We start from the raw sequence: 17,994 nt of genomic DNA, 5'->3' as shown, positions 1-17,994 counted from the left end.
AGCACTTTGCTTAACCCTTGCTGGACTGTGATATTCTTTTAAATATTGTACTTCCAATTAATGATAATTTATCTTATTGTAGTTGCTCACCTTTCCACATATGCCATCAGGGGTCGCCAAACCACACAGGTGGTTTGGCTGAGGTTTTTTTTTCTTTGCTTTTGAAATTCTCTGTTTTTGTGGAATCTTATAAATCCACTTTGCAATTATAATCATGAAAACAGTATTATTCATACCCATGGAGTTATAATTTGCTTATTTTAAACAAATGAAGAAGAAAAAAAATAAGAGAAATATTTATACTGAGGTTTTTCAAACTTAAAATAATTAGTCAAGAATTGACTGGAGAGTAAAAAACTATTAAAAAGTAAAAGATAATAAAGAAATACGCTTAAATATCCTAAATATAGCCTAGACGTACACGTGTAGGCCTATCAACATACATTTATAGAAACATACACACGTATATACATCCATATTTATACAACATCATGTACATTATGTAATTATACTTACTCTTCATCAAGAATAGACATGAATACCGTACATGACACAATGAATTCATTAAATATTAGGTTTGTCTACAAAAGTTTAAGTACTGCTTGAAAAGGAGTAGGAAGAAGTCAATATTTCCACCCCTTTATATTTATGCTTTAATTTAATTGCTTAAAGGAGACTATGAGGAGGCGACGTAAATATATAATACCTACCCTTATTATGGGGAAGTCGTCTTCAATTTATATATTCTGATATATTTTGAACACCCACAACTTTGAACAACATTTTGTTTTAAAAATGAATGCAGGAACTTGTGTTTCAATCCTGCCTCTACGCTTATTCTATCGATGTTGCCTTAGTTATGTGTATAGTTTTAGAACAAAAAAACATACAAAATGTTACAATCATCTTGAACTGAAAAGATTTTTGTTTCCCATTAAGGTTCTTACTTCCTTGAAATGATTCGCTTCTGCTTTGTGCATTTTTATTTTGAAAAGAGCGCAAAGGACACCACCGGAAGTGCGATCCACAGTGTACTTCACCGATTGGCTAGCGGCGAAATTTGAAATGCAACGCGCTCGTTGTTACTTTGGCTGCACCAGGATGAGGCTGAAGCTGTTGACCGTTGTGGAAGGAAAAGAAAAATAACCTTTTACTAACTGAAAAGGAAAAAACGAACAGAGAAAAGAAAATCTTCCAGCAGTTTTAGAGTCTTCCATTTCAGGTAAGTTGCTAATGTTACCTATGAAATACCTGTGTTAGCCGGAGTGTTGAAAACTGTTAGCTCGACAACTGCCGTTTGTTTCAGTTATGATACTGTTATTGTTTTTGGGCGAATATGTATTGTTAAAAGATATAATGTGCTGTTGGATAACAAGTACAGCAATGTATGTGAACAGTAATGTAAATGTATGCATATATATTTGAAAGAAAAAGAATTCGAATCTAATCTTAAATAATAACTTACAACAGTGAGTCACCAACTACAGTCTTATTATTATTATTATGACAGAAAAGCATGGACACCACGGCGTTTAACCTCCAAGGCTTCTTTGATAAGCTGATGACACACATTGATCTTCTGAATGACAACATTGAGCCCAGTAAGTAGTCTGTGTCTTTCCTATTGTTTTTAGAGCTTATGGTATATTATTATTATTAATTGGATGACCACCCCTCCATTCTCAGATTTTATTCAGATGGCGCGGAACTTTGATGAGTGCCGCCGCAAATGGCTGAGCTCCGAGCAGGAGCTGGGGGCCTGCAAGGAGATGCTGAGAACCGCAGAGATGGAGAGGGGGGCTCTGGAGGTCAAACTGAAACACGCCCGCAACCAAGTCGACGTGGAGATCCGGCGCCGCCAGAAGGCCGAGTCTGACTGCGACTCACTGGTGTGTTGAATCAAGCAGCAGGGTTTTGGTGCTGAGGTTGTAGGTGATGCGTTCACTGCCGCCTCGTTTAACATTTTTTTTTAATGATGTGCATTCTTTTTTGTAATGCAGGATCGTCAAATTCAGTTGATCCGAGACCTTTTGACCAGTGAGGGGTCCACCAACAGCATACAGCTGAGTGCAGAGCAGAGGTCTGCACTGGCGTTCCTAAACACAAATGGTCAAGTGGGGACCAACCTGAACTCCAGTCGAAGGTGGGGGGTTCACAGAAGGCATATTGTGTTTACAACCACCTTTTTTTTTTTAAATCAATTATAATTGCAAAAATTAGAACAGACCGATAACCGAGTGAGTGATTTTATATATAAATATATCTATAGATTATATTTTACTTATGTGTTTGTCTTTTCCTACAGACTCGTGACCATAGATGAGTCCGCTTCCATCTTGTCAGATATCAGCTATGACAAAAGCGATGACTCTCTTGTAAGTAGTTCATTTTCTTCACCATTGTCTGGGATAAAAGTCAGGATGCTGCACTCTCCTTTTGTGTTGAATCTGACCTCCTGTCTTTCGATCTTTGGCAGGACTGGGACTCTTCCACAGTGAGGACAGTGCGACTCAAGAAACGGGAAAAAAGGGTATTGACAATATTTGTCTTCATTTAACGGCAAACCTGGAATGACCGGTCCATAACAATATGCTACATGTAGATTTATCAGTACAAAAATACTCTTATGTATTCGCACATTCATACAATCGATATTCTAGATGATGGAAGATTATGGATGTTATGTATAGATGGGAGGTTTATGATCTCTATAGTTTTTAAAAAGTGGTTTTGGTGCATTTGAAGTAAAGATGTCTCCTCATTTCAGCGCTCCTCCAGGAATCAGGTTGATGGACCTCCGTTGTCGGCTAAAAGGTCTCGATCTACGGGCAGAGCGGCAGAGAGGGTTGGTCCTTTTCTCTTTGTGTGGGAGTGATGCTGATATACGAATGAAGCTGCCGGAAAATAGAAACAAATGCTTTGTTTCTTTCTTGCATTTTCGTCTTTGTGACTATTTAATTATTGCTTTTTTTTTAGGCCAACGAGACCCTCGTGACGACGACAACAGTCACTGTGCCTGCGAACGGGGGGCCCGTTGAGGCTGTTTCTACTATCGAAACTGTTCCATATTGGACTCGAAGCAGGAGAAAGACTGGTAAGATCGTCTCTTTTACATTGCATTACATCGAGGTTTTTTTTGTTATTTTATTGTAAGTTATTTTGGACATTAAAAGTGATTTTAATCACAAATGTCTTTAAGAATAATTGCTTTCCAATTGTTTAGATACTTATGTTTGTTTTTAAAGTTAAGGATGGATTGTGAGTTTTGTCCTGCCTGTTAAACTCAAGTTTGTGAACATTTCCTGTCTAAAACATCCTCTCTTTTTTTGCATTTACAACGTGACATGAAGATCACCGCAATTGATAAAAGCAATTTCTTAAAGCTGGCATTTAATATGCATTTATTTTGAAAGCATTTCTCCTCGATTGTTATTTTTAAAAGCTGTTTTACTGAGATGCATCTTTGAGCTGCTCTGGGTTGGTGGGGCACACTGTTGAGATCAGTACTATGACGCGGTCACCATTTGTTTTCTTGCAGGGGTTGAAAGGATGGAGATTTTATTCCAACCATTAATTGCAGATTTTTCAATCTTTTTTTTCTGTATTTGCTTCGTTCTGGTCAAAATTGTGGATCTGGAAAGTGCAGATCTCCCAATAAATCAATAAAGAATTAATTTATAGAGGCAATGCAGCTGATTTCATCTTTAGGGGGGGAAAATCTAATGATTTTTTAAAAGCTTTTCAACATTTTTACCGCCTTCAAACAGTTATTTGTTTATTTGTTTGTTCTGTTCAGCTGCCATCCAGGAGGACTCTGAATCTGTCAGGTCTGAGGATGTTTTTAAGGCACCAGCTAACCCTGAGGTAGACGCCAGAGCCCAGCCCAGCACTCCTCAGAGCAAGGGAGCCGTCCGTCCACACGAGTTCGTGTCTAAAACCGTAAGTACATGAAAAAACAGTCTGGTTTTTGTCAAGGACACATTTTCTGTCATTGAAATCCTGATTATTGTGTTTTCTGGACATTTAAAACAAAAAAACCTCTCTGCCTGTAAATAAAGTTTTTAAAGCCTCTCCAAAACATGTCTTCTGTAGGTTATTAAGCCTGAATCCTGTGTGCCATGTGGAAAAAGGATCAAGTTTGGCAAGATCTCGCTGAAATGTCGAGACTGCAGGGTGGTGTCGCACCTTGAATGTCGAGAGCGGTGTCCCCTGCCATGCATCCCCAACCTGGGAGGCACGCCAGTCAAAATCGGAGAAGTATGTCACCCCATTTTTCATGATCATTTATATAAATGAACAGGCTTGTGCATCTTTTTTTTTTTTTAAGTTATTCTTCTGTTTACATGGGTTTTTATCTATTTATTTGATTCAGGGAGTCCTTGCAGACTATGTTTCAGACTCTTCACCGATGATTCCTTCCCTTGTGGTCCACTGCATCAGCGAGATTGAACAAAGAGGCCTACATGAGGTGAGTTTATGCAGTTTTCCCCTCAAAATAGCCATGAAGGAGTCTCAAGGAGAGAAAGGTCCCACATCCTAATAGTTATTCTAAGTCCTTTTCCTAAAATTACAGATGAATAATCTGTTTCGGGATGATAAATGTGAAACCGGACTATGGAAAACCCCTACACTTATTTTTATTCTATTTTTTTTTTATTCTGCATGCTGCATGTGTTAATTTAAAAAAAACTATGTTATCTTTATTTGGCACGGACCCAAGCATGTTTCCACTCTGACCTTCTCAAAAATTATTATAAAACCTTCAAACTTGGGACAAGAGGCTTGAAACGCCACCTAAACAATATCTTATTTTTTTTTTCTCTTGTGTATGAGGTTAATTATTTCTTTCTCTTTTTTGCAGGCTGGCTTATACCGGCTGTCTGGTGCTGATCGCACAGTGAAGGAGCTGAAGGAGAAGTTTCTCCGCAGTAAAACCGTTCCTGTGCTCAGCAAGGTGGACGATATCCACGCCATCACAGGCCTCCTGAAGGATTTTCTGAGGAACCTGAAGGAGCCTCTTCTTACCTTCCACCTCAACCGAGCTTTCATGGACGCAGCCGGTACGTTTGAGTGAGGCCAAGGTTGATGGATCTTGCAAAACAAGTTTATTTCCAATCATAAATATATGATGAATAAATTAAATCCCATTGCAGACACATTCAGGTATTGCCTCTCCACCACGCTTACAGAGAGTCATATGACGTCACATAATTAATTGATTGCAATATATTTGAAATATTCTATATTTTATATTCATTATATTTCTTTTATTAAAATTTTCAACTATATTTGAAACTATTTAGATTTATTATTTATTTCAGAACTTATCTCAGTAAACTGAATTTTGGTCTAATTTTCTTTGTATATATACTGGATAGCTTTACTTTGAAAATGAGAACCTTCATTGACACTTTACTTTGAAGATTTATTTACTTCCTGTGACAGTCGCGCATTCAGCTTTAGTTTATACACTATATTTAAAATATAGCATTATTCTGCATATTAGAGAGATAATTGCATTGCCTGAGTTGTATTTTTTATTAAACTCTCTTAAATTTTCATACTCCAGTTTTCGAGAACAGATTGCGAATATCAAATAATTATTATATTTGTTGCAGCCTTAAAAAAATTAACTGAAAGCTGTTTTTACTTGAACAAATGTTAAAATTACTTTAAAGAAAATTTGACTCTTGGATTTAATGAGTCAATTCTGCATCTGCCAAAGTAAAGGTTCATGTTTAAGTAATGTAGCTATTTTGAAATAACTGCCTTAGTTTGGAATATTACATGCTTTTGGACTATTAAAACCATTAAATAGTTTCTCTCTGTAATTCTCTTATAGCCTCTTAGTTGCTACAAATCCAAATCATGAAAAAATCCTCGTTTTTATTTTCTGCAGAAGTTTCAGACGACGACAACAGTAAAGCTCTCATGTACCAAACCATTGCCGATCTGCCACAGCCCAACAGAGACACGCTTGCTTTCCTGGTCATTCACCTGCAGAGGTAAGCTCCACCCCCTTCTGTTCCTTCAAAGGTGAGGCAACTGCATTCAGGTTTGGTGCTGTTCACCTTAAGAATGAAGGAAATTAGAAAATCCCTAAACTGGTACTCTATTTTGCTCAATTATGATCATTTTGATGTTGAAACAGAAATGTTGTGAATTTATTCTGGGGATTTTTGTTTTAATGATCATAAATATAACCATAACTAGGAGTAAAAACAAAAAAGTATTTTCAACATCCTAAATTTTTCTTGTTTTTTAACACAAAGCAACTATTTAGTGTCTAAAAACGACAGACTTAACTTTGCATTAGACTGTTGTTTTTCTTGTATCGTCTGCTTCAGTCACACTCATGGGAATTGGATTTCTTGCAGAGTTGCAGACAGTTTGGACACAAAGATGGACATCAGTAACCTGGCTCGGGTTTTTGGACCAACCATTGTAGGCCACGCCGTTCCCAACCCAGAACCCATGACAATTCTGCAGGATACCAAACGACAGCCTAAAGTAAGTCCTATACTGACCCTCGATCTCTGTTTTGAGGGTTTGCTTAAATGATTTGACAGTTTTTGACATTCCCCACTGACCCTCTAATAATCTTATCAAAATAGCTGATTCTAGGACCCATTGGATTAGTTTACATTATTGTCTCACTTTACTGTGGACATCAGTGAAACATTTAAGGTGATGCAATTAGTGTTGATTTTATTACAATCAACTCTATTTGTACTTTTATTAGCAATTTTCTACTTTTGAATTTGGTATTTCTGCTGTAAAGCAACGTGCTTTTATTCTGGCATTAAAAGGAAATGGCTCTTAACCAGAACAATCTTTAAATTTGTGGGCGTTTTTCTTATTAATCTTTTATTGTTCCCTTTTTCTTTTAGGTTGTTGAGCGGCTGTTGAGTCTGCCAGTCGATTACTGGGCTCAGTTTGTGAACTCAGAGACCGAACAGCCAAACTTGGACCAATTGATCATTGAGAACGCAAACTGCTACGCCACTCCTGAGAGAGGTACGTCCCCCTGAGTCTTTGTCGAATCACGTCAAATGAGGGCGGAGTCTGAGTTACTGATTGTTTTGTCACAGTGAGCATTCTCGGACCTCTGACCACGCCAGAGCACCAACTAAGCAAAACCCCCTCCTCCAGCTCTTTGACTCAGCGCATGAGGTCCACGCTGACACCCAGGTGAACAAATCACCTGCTTTGACTCTCTTCTTCCTGTTATTGATCCGTTTCTGTTTAATGGTCGCCGTTTCTGCTCATTAACTTAATCGTTCTTGCCTTTTCTCCAGATTTGGAAGCAAGAGCAAATCGGCTGTTGGGTTTTCTCACCAAGGAAAGTTCTTTGCCTCTCCACTCCTCAAATAGCACAAGGCGGCAACACAATACATGGATAGGCTTTATTTCACTTCAGAACATGTTAAGTTGTGGATATTGATTGTTTTTATGTTTTTTTTAAAGGGTATTTTAAAGAAAGTAGAATGTTTTTCTCCATCCGTACACACCAGCACACCATTGCAGTTGATGCTTTGCTCAACGGTAAGGAGGTCGGCCTCATTTCAGATGACAACATACGGGAAATTAACCATTTTCGAGGAGATGTGTTAATTCATTAAATGTACTGTATCCACAGCTTCCATATGCAACCATTTCAGTTTTTCAGCTCATGTCTTACTCAGCAGCTGAAGACGTTACCTTTTTGGCATTTAATTATTGAAGTCATTGAATGTGCGCTTGTTTGTTGCAAGATTTCATTGTTTTGATGTTTGTAAATGTTTTTGTTCATTAGGATCGTCCTTTTTAGCCAGTGATTTGTTTTGTAAATGCTGTAGAATCATATCTTCAAAAGCTTTAGTCACATGTCTAGATTCGGCCCTCTCTTGGAGGTGCAGAAAATTCTTTCTTTTGTATCTTTTGTAAGCTGGGCACTTTTTTTTTTTTTTTTGTCCCAGAAAATGGCCAAAAAAAAGACAATGTCAGACATTAGCTTCATGTTCTTCCTCTGGTGTTTATTGATCCTTAAAATGTTTGTCCTTATTTGCAGGGTTCCCATAGAAAAGGAAATTATTTTGTGTAAGCCAGTTGAGTCATTGTGGCATTATTTGGTTGTACATCATCACATTTTAAAAAGTGTGCTTTCAAAAATGCATGTAACTTATAAAATACATTTCAGACTTAAGCAATCATGTCTCCTGATTTATGCATTTAGTTCTTTCTCCTAAAACTTTTAGGGTAAGAATAGTTTAAAACAATTGCATTAAATTCCATCCATACTTCCTTAGAACCTGCTGTATCCCTTTTGGGTTGCTGGAGCCTATCCCAGCCACACAATAAGCTATGCAGCATGTTTTTGGACTGTAGGAGGAAGCCAGAGAGAATCCATGCATGCACGGGGAAAACATGCAAATTCCACACAGGATCCAGGGGGATTTGAACCAGGGATTTCTTGCTGTGGGGGTAGGGGGGTGCTAACCACTACACCACCATGCAGTCCCGAGACGTTAAATTCATTTTACTAACAGGAAAAACTGCTGCTTTAAAGAAAGGTTTTCCTTAAAAGGAAAAATACATCACATTTTTTTTCTTTAATTGCATTATCAACAGTGCATTCTGGGTAGTATTTTACATCCTTTAATAACAAAAAATTACTCTTAAGCTGGTCTGTTTCTGATGCTAAAATCAGATGATGGATCAAATGCAAACCAAATCCACAGTTCAGAATAAATGAATGATACACTTAACTTGGTCAAGAGTTAAAAGAGTAGAATGAAGGTTCTACTTTTTTGCATTTACTCTTCATAGAATTAAGTTGCATTTGTTGATTTCTGAAAAACTCCTTCAAATAGAATCTAAAATCTTTTGGACTTTTTTTCCTCACCGACATTTTTATTTGCATTCTGATAAAAGATGCTTAACTTATATGCTAAATTAAGGATCTGCATCGGAGGCCACATCCACCTCTTTTTATTCCTCCGTTGTGCACATGATTTGAATCAACTGAGTTCGTAGCCTTAGATGATTTTTTTTAGAGAATTTTTGCCATTTATGTTTAGATTTCTACTCATCAGAATACTTGGCAAAATGATATGTTTAATGCTCTATCCATCCATAATTACAGAAAATTCCATATTTGATTTCGCTTTTTTTGCATTTTTTATTTAAGTAAATCTGCTGCAGCAGGAAGACACAGGATGGATTTTATTTTGAAAAGAACTTGGATGTGCTGCTGTCAAAAGTAAAAAGTCAAATCTGTTGTTTGTTGAAATAAATATAACCCTGTCATGACTTAATGATTAAGTATTTAAGAGCGAAATGTTATAAATGAATAGCTTAATGACCTCGAAATCTTAAATTGTATATTTTCCTAAACATGAAGTGTGACTTTGCAGCTCTTGCTGGGTTTTGGTTTGTAAGAATTGCTCTAAATGGTTGTTTTATTGTGAAAGGTTGCAAACCCGTGGGCTAGGTTCCTAGCCGGACTACATAACATGAGTGGAAATAGAAATTGGCAAGAATATGAGTTACACTAAGTTTTATTATGTAAACATTGTCATTTGTTGAATTTAAATTGTGCACACAATTAAAGAGTGGGCAGTTTTGTGTTCAGCACATGGAAACAAAAAGTGGAATGATCAAAACTTCGGCCATAGCCAGAGAACAGGAGTGTTTTTGACGTATTCTTGAAAGGCTGGATCCGATCCCCACTTCTTCATGGCCTGTTTTTCCAGAAGTGGAATCCCGCTGACGTGGTTTAGCAGGAACCAGACGAACAGAGGCGACACCACGCTCAGGTACTGAGGACCCTTCATCACTGACGAGGCCGACAGCCAGAGCCCAGACCACTGCAGGATCTCTCCAAAATAGTTAGGATGTCTGCTGTAGGCCCACAGTCCACTCTGAATGAACTTCCCCTGGAGATGTGCAGGAAAGGACAGCTGCTCATTAGACGTCTCTGCTGTTAAAAATGTGCCCCGATAGGAATTCTGACTTACAGCATTATCTGGGTCTCGCTTGAAAAACCACTTTTGCTGGTCAGCAATAGCTTCTGTAGCAAAGCCAAGACCCCACACAGTCCAGCCAATGTAGTCCCTGGTCCCCAGAGGCACATTACGCTTCTCGCTGTTCAGCATGAGGGTTGGCAGCAGGGTCATAAATACCCACATGGCTGCAAGAAATCGAAAATAAGCAGAATGCTTTAATCTCCATAAAACAAACGTCGCTGTAAATAACCATTTCTGCTTTGAGCATAAATGTATTTCTAGTGGCAGAAACAAGACAGTGATTAATAAAGGGCGTACTTGGCTTCCCTTGGGCACGTGCTTGGTAACATAAGGGGAAAGTTGAGGCCATTTCCACCAACCTTGAACCGTCCAGTATACGAAGAAAGTCCCCGGGCTGTCTCTGACATTGTTAAACCTGCGATCATGGCCGTCCTTCAAGATCCGGAGAAACAGGAACGTCCCCAGCCTACAAAGAGCACACGGTTAACACACGTTCACATTAACCAGCGCATTATTCATTAACCGGAGTGACCTGACTGAGGTTTTACATTCATTAGTTACTCTTTTGACCTCTGGAAGGACCCAACAAAACTCTGCATGAAGCCATAATCTCTCCTCGCCTTGGTTGGACTTTACAACGCTGATATTTAGGGTCAGGGCTGTTCCGCTTACCTGAGTCCCCACGCTGTCACCAACCCCGTCTGCACCTTTTGACGGGTTTGGGTGGCTCCTCCCCAGATGCGGCTCAGGTGAGCGAGCAGTATAAACGTACCAGAGCCTGCAATAAGACAGATGCAGATTCATCGAAGCTGGGTTATAGGAACGACAGACGACTGAGCCTGCGGCACGGAAAAGGTGTGTCCAATAAATCTTTTACTCTGGATACTGCAGACATTTGGTTCCAAAGTTCAAGGGTAAAACATACAGGAGCTACGCAGGGTGGAGAACCAGAGGAGGACGAGAAAGGAAGAGTGGAACCGAGCACTTGGGAAATTTAGGAAGAATTTATCTACCGCTGTAATCAACAGGTGAGACACACTGTTCTTCAGAGGAAAATAAGAATGCATAAAGCTGTAAAGGTGCAGCGACACCAGAAAGCCTTCATTTTACAATCTATAAATCTGAAAAAAAAAAAATGGTTATTGACTGTGTACTCAGCTCGCCTTGCACTAACTTTAGTCTTCTAAAAAATGTAATGAGGGCAGAGCGGTGTTACTTTCCTATCAAAAAATGTTCTATTGTTCTCCCAGTGAATCGTATGAGAGATAATCAACTTGTTAATTTAAATTTCTGAAACCTATAAGCTACTTTATGTGGCAACAGATTTCAAAATTTTAAGTGATTACGTTCATAAAACATTTACGAAGAACTAAATATTGAAAGAAAACATGATACATGTCAGGAAACAAAAATTACCTTTTATTTTGTTCCTAATTAGCTTTTCATTGCTTTAAATTGCTTACATTCCAAATACTCCCCTCCCCCCCTCTTTTTTCAGTCATCTTTACTCAGTTTTTTTGTTTTGTTTGTTTTTCACTTATATTTATACAAATATTGTGCAATAATTTTGAGTCGGAGAAAGTAGGCAAGCACTTTTACTATGGGCACCTATTTGCTGTGGTCCGCCAAAAAGCTGGGTACGGCCCTGTGCGCGCATGCGCTGTCTGTATTAGCACGCTTGTAAACTGAGGGGAGGAGAGTTGTTTCACAACAACGCTCTTAGATAATGCAGATTTAGTAACCACTTTCAAATGACTTTGCAAAAATCCAACAATTACACAAGTTTAATGTTTAATTGCAGAAAAAAAACTTTTAACTTGAAAAGTGTTATTTTCTTTCCCCCTTGAAGTCGGTTTAACGTAAACCGGGTGCGAACAACAACAACGTGAAGGACAGGGCTGTTGACGTTACCTGCGAGGTCGTAGAACTTCTCGGTTCTAAAGGCTGCAGACAGAGCCCAGCCGGCCCACTGGATCCCCAGGTCGGTGACGGCACACTTAACCACGGTGCTGCCCATGATCCAGTCGTGCAGTCCGGACAGCAGCTCCGCCGTCTGGGAGCTGGTCATAACAGCCACTCCCCCAACTCACAACGAAATTCAAACTATTCGGATAAAGTTCAGCACTGACTTGCGCAGGAATTCTGGGAGTTGTAGTTCCATATAGGTTCTTCAGTCCAGCTGACCTGTGTAATCAGATTACACAGAAAACGACGTCGTTTGCATAACACAGGACACTTTGTCAGTTTGGTTTTTACATGTTAAATGCGTAGGAACAAGCATTTTTATGGGGAGATTATTATTATTATTTACATAAGCTACTAAAGATAAACATATATTATCCGGTTTCTTATATATTGCAATTTTTTGCCCATCTAACTAGTTGTTTTTTTTAACCTTTTTTGGCCATATTAATAAGAATTGTATTTATTGCTGTTCAAAACATTTATGTTTAGCGTAAAGCACATTTTCCATCAGTAGAATAATGATTAATACAAAATACAACATCTTTTCAGCAAAAGTAATAATTGAACCATTCTACATGAAGAAATAATCATTTTTGTGATGAAGAAATAATCATTTTTGTGATGCTTTCACAACAGTATTTTATTCAAGGATAATTTAAATAGGTTTCAGAGAACTTATTTAAAGGAACTAAAACTAGTACTTTGTAACAAAGAAGAGCTCGGACAGTATTCTTTGTGTGTGTGTGTGATTGTTTGTGCACATGAGCAACATCTAAATATCTTAATTCTTTCAGTAACTAATAGTTTAAATATAGAAATCTTGCAGTGAAAACTGTAGTTTTTGTTTTTTTGTTTTTGAACAGAGACAAGACTGAGAATGGCAGAAAGCACAAGTCCAAAAAGCACTTCTGGTGACTTTGCAAAAAAAGTCCAAAGACAGCTGAGCAGAGGCAAAGAAAAGGTTCACAGTCTGTGTTCAAATGTTTTTTAATATCAGGAAAAAGACGGTAAATAAAGATGTGGATTATTGTTTCATGTTATTTGCAGGTTCTGCAGAGGCTGGGGAAGTCAATAGAAACCAGAGATGATCACTTTGAGCAATTACTCCAAATTTTTTATGATCAACAGGTAATTTATCCTCGTGTATGAGAAGCATGGGAAATTAAGCTTTCATGACTGTCAAAACTCTTCTGAGAGGCTGAACCCTAGAAAGGTTTTGACTAAAAACCTCTCACACCTGTTTAATAAAACATCATATAAATACGAGTCACAGCCAACAGCCGCAAGCTTCTTCTGTATTTGCAGACTGATTGTAACCGGATATATAAGGACTTGAGGAACTACATTAATGCAGTGAGAGGTAAAACAAAATGCTGGTGTTGAGATGCTCTAGAGTTGTGGATTTGTGCCCTCTGCAGGTCTGACATAGACAGTTCTCCTTTTTCCACAGACATGCGTGAGGCTTCAAGGCGTCTTTCTCAATCTTTGTTTGATGTTTATGAATCCGACTGGGTTGGAGAAGAGGATTTGGGAGCTATTGTGGAGGTAAAAAAATAAAACGCATCACAAGGGGCACAACATTCCATAATTTTCTTATAGTTTCGCGTATTTAAAGCCACCGCTGCCATTTTTATTGAAGGGAGAGGATCTCCTGTGGAATGACTTTGAGGTGAAGCTGCTGGATCAGGCCGTGCGCACCATGGAGTGCTATGTGAGCCAGTTCCCGGATGTCAAGGTGAGCAGAAGCAAACAGAGCAGAAGTGAAAAGGCTTCGGGGCAAACACACACAACACAAAGCGCAATTGTTAATGGAGCAAACCCCTCGTCCAATGCTTCATTTCGTTTTTGCAGGAGAAAGTGGCCAAGAGGGGAAGGAAACTGGTTGATTATGACTGCTCCCTTCACCACCTGGAGGCCCTGCAGACGGCTAAGAAGAAAGACGACGTCAAGATAAACAAGGTCAACTTACCGTCAACTACACACCCTTTACAAATAGTTAAATTATCGTGGAGAGGCTGTTTTCATTTCTGTAATTTCCTTCATACAATTAAACATTCATAGAGTATAGATTCAGGCCCCACTGTTTAATCGATTTCAAGTATTTCTTTTTACTTGAATTAGGGCTCCAAACCCACAAAAACAGAACATCTGAAAAATGAGAAATCCTTATTTACTTGTTTTGCAAAAAAGGAAACAAAACAGACACCATGATCACGTTGAATCTAGAAAGTAAAGTATTTTCAAAAGGATATGTCCATTTTCATGACATTCTCCATCCAGATCCTCAGCAGAAGGAATCATGAAGTCCTCTTGAACATTCTGATAGACTGTTGCAGGGATTTTGGATTGGACTGCTCCTCACCAGTCTCCCTCCAAACCTTTGGACCTTCATTCCCAAATGACAGACACACTTTATTTTCATCAGAAAACAGGAGCTTGGACCACCGGCCAACACTTCAGTCCTCCCTCTTCTTGGCCCAGTTGAGATGTTTCCTCTGTTGGTCCAGGCTCAGAGGTGGCTTGACTCGAGGAACCTGACAGTTGTAGTCCATCTCCTGAGTGCGTCTGAATGTGGTGGTTTTTGAAGCTGTACCTCCATCTCCTACCATTCTTTCTGGATGTTTGCAGCTTCTTGAATTGTGTCCTTCTGATAATCATCTGAAGCTCACTGTCGCCTCTGTTGCTGGTGCATCTTCTCCAGCCACATGTTGCCCTTACATTAGACTGATCTGCTTTGGACACGGCGCTCTGTGAATAGCCAGCTTCCCTAGCTATGAACATTTGTGGCTTAACCCAGACTATGGAGGGGATCATTCTTTTAGATAGCTGTCAAGTCTGAAGTTTTCCCCACATTGAACCAAACTGAGACAATTGAACCAAATTACTGCCATCTGGAGAACCTGTGCGAGTGTTCAGTAGATGACAATTTGGTGAAACTCAGTTTAACATTCATGCCCTGCAAAATTTGGACAGATTTCTCCACAGTCTGTGATTTTTCTGAAATCCTGTTTTTTTGGGGTTTTATGAGCTGGAACTTTAAATAAAATTAAAACTGAATCTGTATTCTATGGAAGTTTGGATGTATTAAATTGAATTTTTGAAATTAATACACTTTTCCAAGTTACTGTAATTATTGAAATATGATTTTTGGTCATTTAAAAAAAACCAACATATATTGAAATGTTCTACCTTTGTAGGCAAAAGAAGAAATGAAAGCTGCCAAACTTGTCTACGACGGCATCAACAGTGAGCTGAAGGAGGAGCTGCCTACTCTTTACGAAACGTCAGCCCTGACAGACTTTGTGTTATCACTTTGAGATTGTTGTGACACAGTTTTTGTTCTAACTTTTTTTAAATTGCATTTTCTTTGTCCCCCTAAGCCGTGTTGGATGCTACGTGACCGTGTTCTCGTCTCTGTCAAATTTACGAGACACCTTCTATAAGGAACTTACCACGGTACGACGTCCCCACATGCAAAATCGATCATCTTAAAAGAGTGTTTTCTGATTCTGCGTCTTCTCTTTCAGCTCAATCTGGATTTACAGAATGTGATGAAGGAGCTCCAGGCTCAGCATCCAGACAAAGGGTTTGCTCTGAGAGGACTGCAGAGGTCCGATTCTCATTTCAGCTTTCATTTTTAGGTAATAGCTCATTGAAGGCAAGGATTCCACAAACAGATAACATTTCTGCCTTTTACGTTAGGTATGGCTCCCTGAAGAGACGGTCTCTGATGTCCCCCAAGGCCTGGAAAGCCAGTTTTTCTGAGTATCACAAAAACTACAACCCCAGAACTGTGGAGAGGCACAGCTTTAGGTCCCCGGACAAGCCTCGCTCTGGCACTCTGTCCAGAGAGAGCAGCCTGCTCGGAGTCTCCTCACGATCATCACCAGAGAAAGCCCTCTCTGAGTCCAGGGAGCTGGACGCCGAGTCCTGCCACAGCGAGAAGCAGAACTCTGAAGATCTTGCAACAGGGAAGCCGGAAAACGACCTGGAGCCCGGCGAGGCCGAAAGTCAAGCCAAAGACGAGAAGGACTTGAAAGAGTCAGATCAAAAAGAAGAGCCGAAAAAAGATCCACCAAGTGAGAGCAGCTCTGAACTGAACAACTCATGTGATTCAGAGAGTTTGGAGCTCCAGCTGTCTGCAGCCGACAACGGGCAGCTGCACATCGAGGAGGAAGACGAAAGCCCTGTGACCTCTGACCCCCCGAAACCAAACAGACTAGAGAATGGTGCTGTGAGCAGCTCTGACACAGGAGACCTGAGCATTCCTCACAAGGTTTGTTTTCCGAATAAACCACCGCTAAGGCTGGTTATAACACCACTCTTTCAAATGTGTGTCTCTTTTTTTTTTAGGGTGCTTCTGCAGAAAAACAAGACTCAAAAAGCACAGACGTATAAGGTTTTCTCCTTTATAAATACATATATATATGAAACATAAAGTGAGTGTTTTTCATTCACACCTATCTGTTCTTAATGGTTGTGTTTTCTTATGAATCTCAGAATGCCTGACATGATCTGCACATAGCGACTGAAGGCGACAGCTGCTGGAGAGGAAAGAATGTGAGCCCAGCCCCACTCATGACTGTGGATTCAAGACTGCTGCTGTCTGCTTTCTCATTTATCTGTTAATGAAATCACTCTTTTAAGTAAATCACGGTTTATATTTTTTATAGCAAGATAAATTCACAGTTTCTTTAGTCAGTACATTTTGAATGCATTATGGGTTTACACTGTTAAAAACTGGCCTCAACACACACTGTGCAATGATATGCTGTGTTGACGTCCTCAGCTACACTCCAGTCTAACTTTTTTAAAATTTATCTTCTATTTTTAACTTAATTGTATTATATTTTTCCAACTTTGCGGTGTTAAAAAGGGAAAATAATTTAATCTAAATTAAATTTTTGGATGCGCTCTTAGATCTAATAATGACGATTCAATACCAATAGGAAAACCATATAACAATCCAATTCAAGCTCAGCTTGAATTCTGTAATGAAATCTATGTTTAATAAGCAATAAAAATGCTTTAGTTAAAGTTTTTTGCAGTTTATTTGTCTCTCAGCGCCTCTGAAAATGATAGGAAAAAAAATGAGAAGCTCTCACTCAGACCAAAATTTGGGCCGGAGGCCTGCTTCATTCAAATATGTACACTGACCTCAAAAAAATCCACAACCAGTGGTTTATTGATGTTTACAGTTGCAACCAAAAACTTGCACACATCATTTTTTTCCCCCAGGGTGACTACAACAGTCCAACCTGTTTGTGTAATATTTGTGTCTCTGGCATTACTCTGTCTTGTCCATCAATTGATGCTCCCTCATCTTTTTGTGCCCGTCTTGTTCACAAATAAAACTTTTTCTGTCAGGCTAATAAACCAAATCTGTATGGATACAAATATTTGTATCCATCAATAGACTCAGTAATTAGGGTAAACACATACTGAAAATTTGATCCGGATTATCAGGGAAAAAGAATTCTGGTTCACTTTAGGCGAACCAAATGTGTCCAGCATGATTACACTCTCAGACTCATTGTCATCCAGGACGTTCTCCCTTCACATTTGATTCCATCTCCTAGTTCCTCCCAATTGCATCCATGGCTTGAAAGTTTCATTGAAGCGCGTACATTTTACTACGCAGGTCATAATGTGTGAAGTGGTTCCAGTATCGACTATCAAGCCGCTCTCCTTGATGTCGCAAACCAGCCGCTACTGGATTTTAACGTCTGCTCCCTCAGTCCTGAAGTTGGAACCTGTCTGAGCAGTTCCAGATTCGTTGCCACTCTTGTTTGCTCCATCTGTTTTGCCTTGGTGCATACAAATTGTGTCATTGAGTGTGTTTGCCTTACAATGACTTTACAACATCTGCATGCTTTGGCAAGATGGTACACTGCACTTAATTCAGTGTGTCCTCATGTTTCAGGCCCTTTATTATAATGCCTACAACCAATCAGCTTTGACATAACTAGTGGTTTAAAAATGATTAAAGATGGAGTTTTAATTAAGATATGTCCACCTTAAA

General features: G+C 39.1%; 3 protein-coding genes across 6 annotated transcripts; 2 read left to right on the top strand and 1 right to left on the bottom strand.

Annotated features, from left to right (window-relative positions):
- Positions 1-989: 989 nt before the first annotated feature.
- On the top strand, positions 990-8,189 carry racgap1 (Rac GTPase activating protein 1). The gene is made up of 17 exons (XM_011477537.4): positions 990-1,222; positions 1,511-1,601; positions 1,687-1,889; positions 2,001-2,143; positions 2,306-2,375; positions 2,477-2,530; positions 2,768-2,845; positions 2,977-3,094; positions 3,797-3,939; positions 4,093-4,257; positions 4,373-4,468; positions 4,862-5,060; positions 5,900-6,005; positions 6,378-6,510; positions 6,891-7,017; positions 7,092-7,191; positions 7,299-8,189. The coding sequence occupies exons 2-17, from the start codon at positions 1,517-1,519 to the stop codon at positions 7,372-7,374; spliced, it is 1,896 nt and encodes a 631-aa protein (XP_011475839.2). The 5' UTR covers positions 990-1,222; positions 1,511-1,516; the 3' UTR covers positions 7,375-8,189.
- A 1,334-nt stretch (positions 8,190-9,523) lies between these two features.
- On the bottom strand, positions 9,524-12,135 carry si:ch211-210c8.6 (uncharacterized). Its single transcript, XM_004070890.4, has 5 exons — positions 11,919-12,135; positions 10,680-10,785; positions 10,367-10,473; positions 9,999-10,171; positions 9,524-9,917 (listed from the first exon to the last, which is right to left on the bottom strand). Exons 1-5 carry the CDS (start codon positions 12,073-12,075, stop codon positions 9,639-9,641), a joined length of 822 nt encoding a protein of 273 aa, XP_004070938.1. The 5' UTR covers positions 12,076-12,135; the 3' UTR covers positions 9,524-9,638.
- bin2a (bridging integrator 2a) lies at positions 10,727-17,009 on the top strand. 4 transcript variants are annotated; one of them, XM_020704867.2, is made up of 14 exons: positions 10,727-10,862; positions 10,946-11,035; positions 12,836-12,933; positions 13,020-13,100; positions 13,278-13,332; positions 13,423-13,517; positions 13,612-13,707; positions 13,824-13,931; positions 15,170-15,255; positions 15,353-15,428; positions 15,500-15,582; positions 15,675-16,248; positions 16,326-16,371; positions 16,473-17,009. In XM_020704867.2, exons 3-13 carry the CDS (start codon positions 12,850-12,852, stop codon positions 16,368-16,370), a joined length of 1,383 nt encoding a protein of 460 aa, XP_020560526.1. In that variant the 5' UTR covers positions 10,727-10,862; positions 10,946-11,035; positions 12,836-12,849; the 3' UTR covers position 16,371; positions 16,473-17,009. The 4 variants fall into 4 exon arrangements, with proteins under 4 accessions (XP_020560526.1, XP_078806377.1, XP_078806375.1 ...); XM_078950251.1 differs by having other exon boundaries at positions 12,811-12,933; XM_078950249.1 differs by having other exon boundaries at positions 10,783-11,035.
- The last annotated feature ends 985 nt before the right edge of the window (positions 17,010-17,994 follow it).

This window comes from Oryzias latipes, chromosome 7 (genome assembly GCF_053564925.1).
Source record: "Oryzias latipes strain Hd-rR chromosome 7, Olatipes_Hd-rR_3.1".
In the NCBI taxonomy this organism is placed as follows: domain Eukaryota; kingdom Metazoa; phylum Chordata; class Actinopteri; order Beloniformes; family Adrianichthyidae; genus Oryzias; species Oryzias latipes.
Note: the sequence above shows the minus strand (reverse complement) of the source record. Positions and strands in the feature narration are given on the sequence as shown.

Coding starts and splice junctions, on each gene's coding strand:
- racgap1 (XM_011477537.4), top strand. CDS start 1,517: ATGGACACCACGGCGTTTAACCTCCAAGGCTTCTTTGATAAGCTGATG. Junction 3,095..3,796: donor TCGAAGCAGGAGAAAGACTG/GTAAGATCGTCT, acceptor TGTTCTGTTCAG/CTGCCATCCAGGAGGACTCT. Junction 6,006..6,377: donor CTGGTCATTCACCTGCAGAG/GTAAGCTCCACC, acceptor GATTTCTTGCAG/AGTTGCAGACAGTTTGGACA.
- si:ch211-210c8.6 (XM_004070890.4), bottom strand. CDS start 12,075: ATGACCAGCTCCCAGACGGCGGAGCTGCTGTCCGGACTGCACGACTGG. Junction 10,786..11,918: donor GAAGTTCTACGACCTCGCAG/GTAACGTCAACA, acceptor GTCTTATTGCAG/GCTCTGGTACGTTTATACTG. Junction 10,474..10,679: donor GTGACAGCGTGGGGACTCAG/GTAAGCGGAACA, acceptor TGCTCTTTGTAG/GCTGGGGACGTTCCTGTTTC.
- bin2a (XM_020704867.2), top strand. CDS start 12,850: ATGGCAGAAAGCACAAGTCCAAAAAGCACTTCTGGTGACTTTGCAAAA. Junction 12,934..13,019: donor TGAGCAGAGGCAAAGAAAAG/GTTCACAGTCTG, acceptor TGTTATTTGCAG/GTTCTGCAGAGGCTGGGGAA. Junction 13,101..13,277: donor AAATTTTTTATGATCAACAG/GTAATTTATCCT, acceptor CTGTATTTGCAG/ACTGATTGTAACCGGATATA.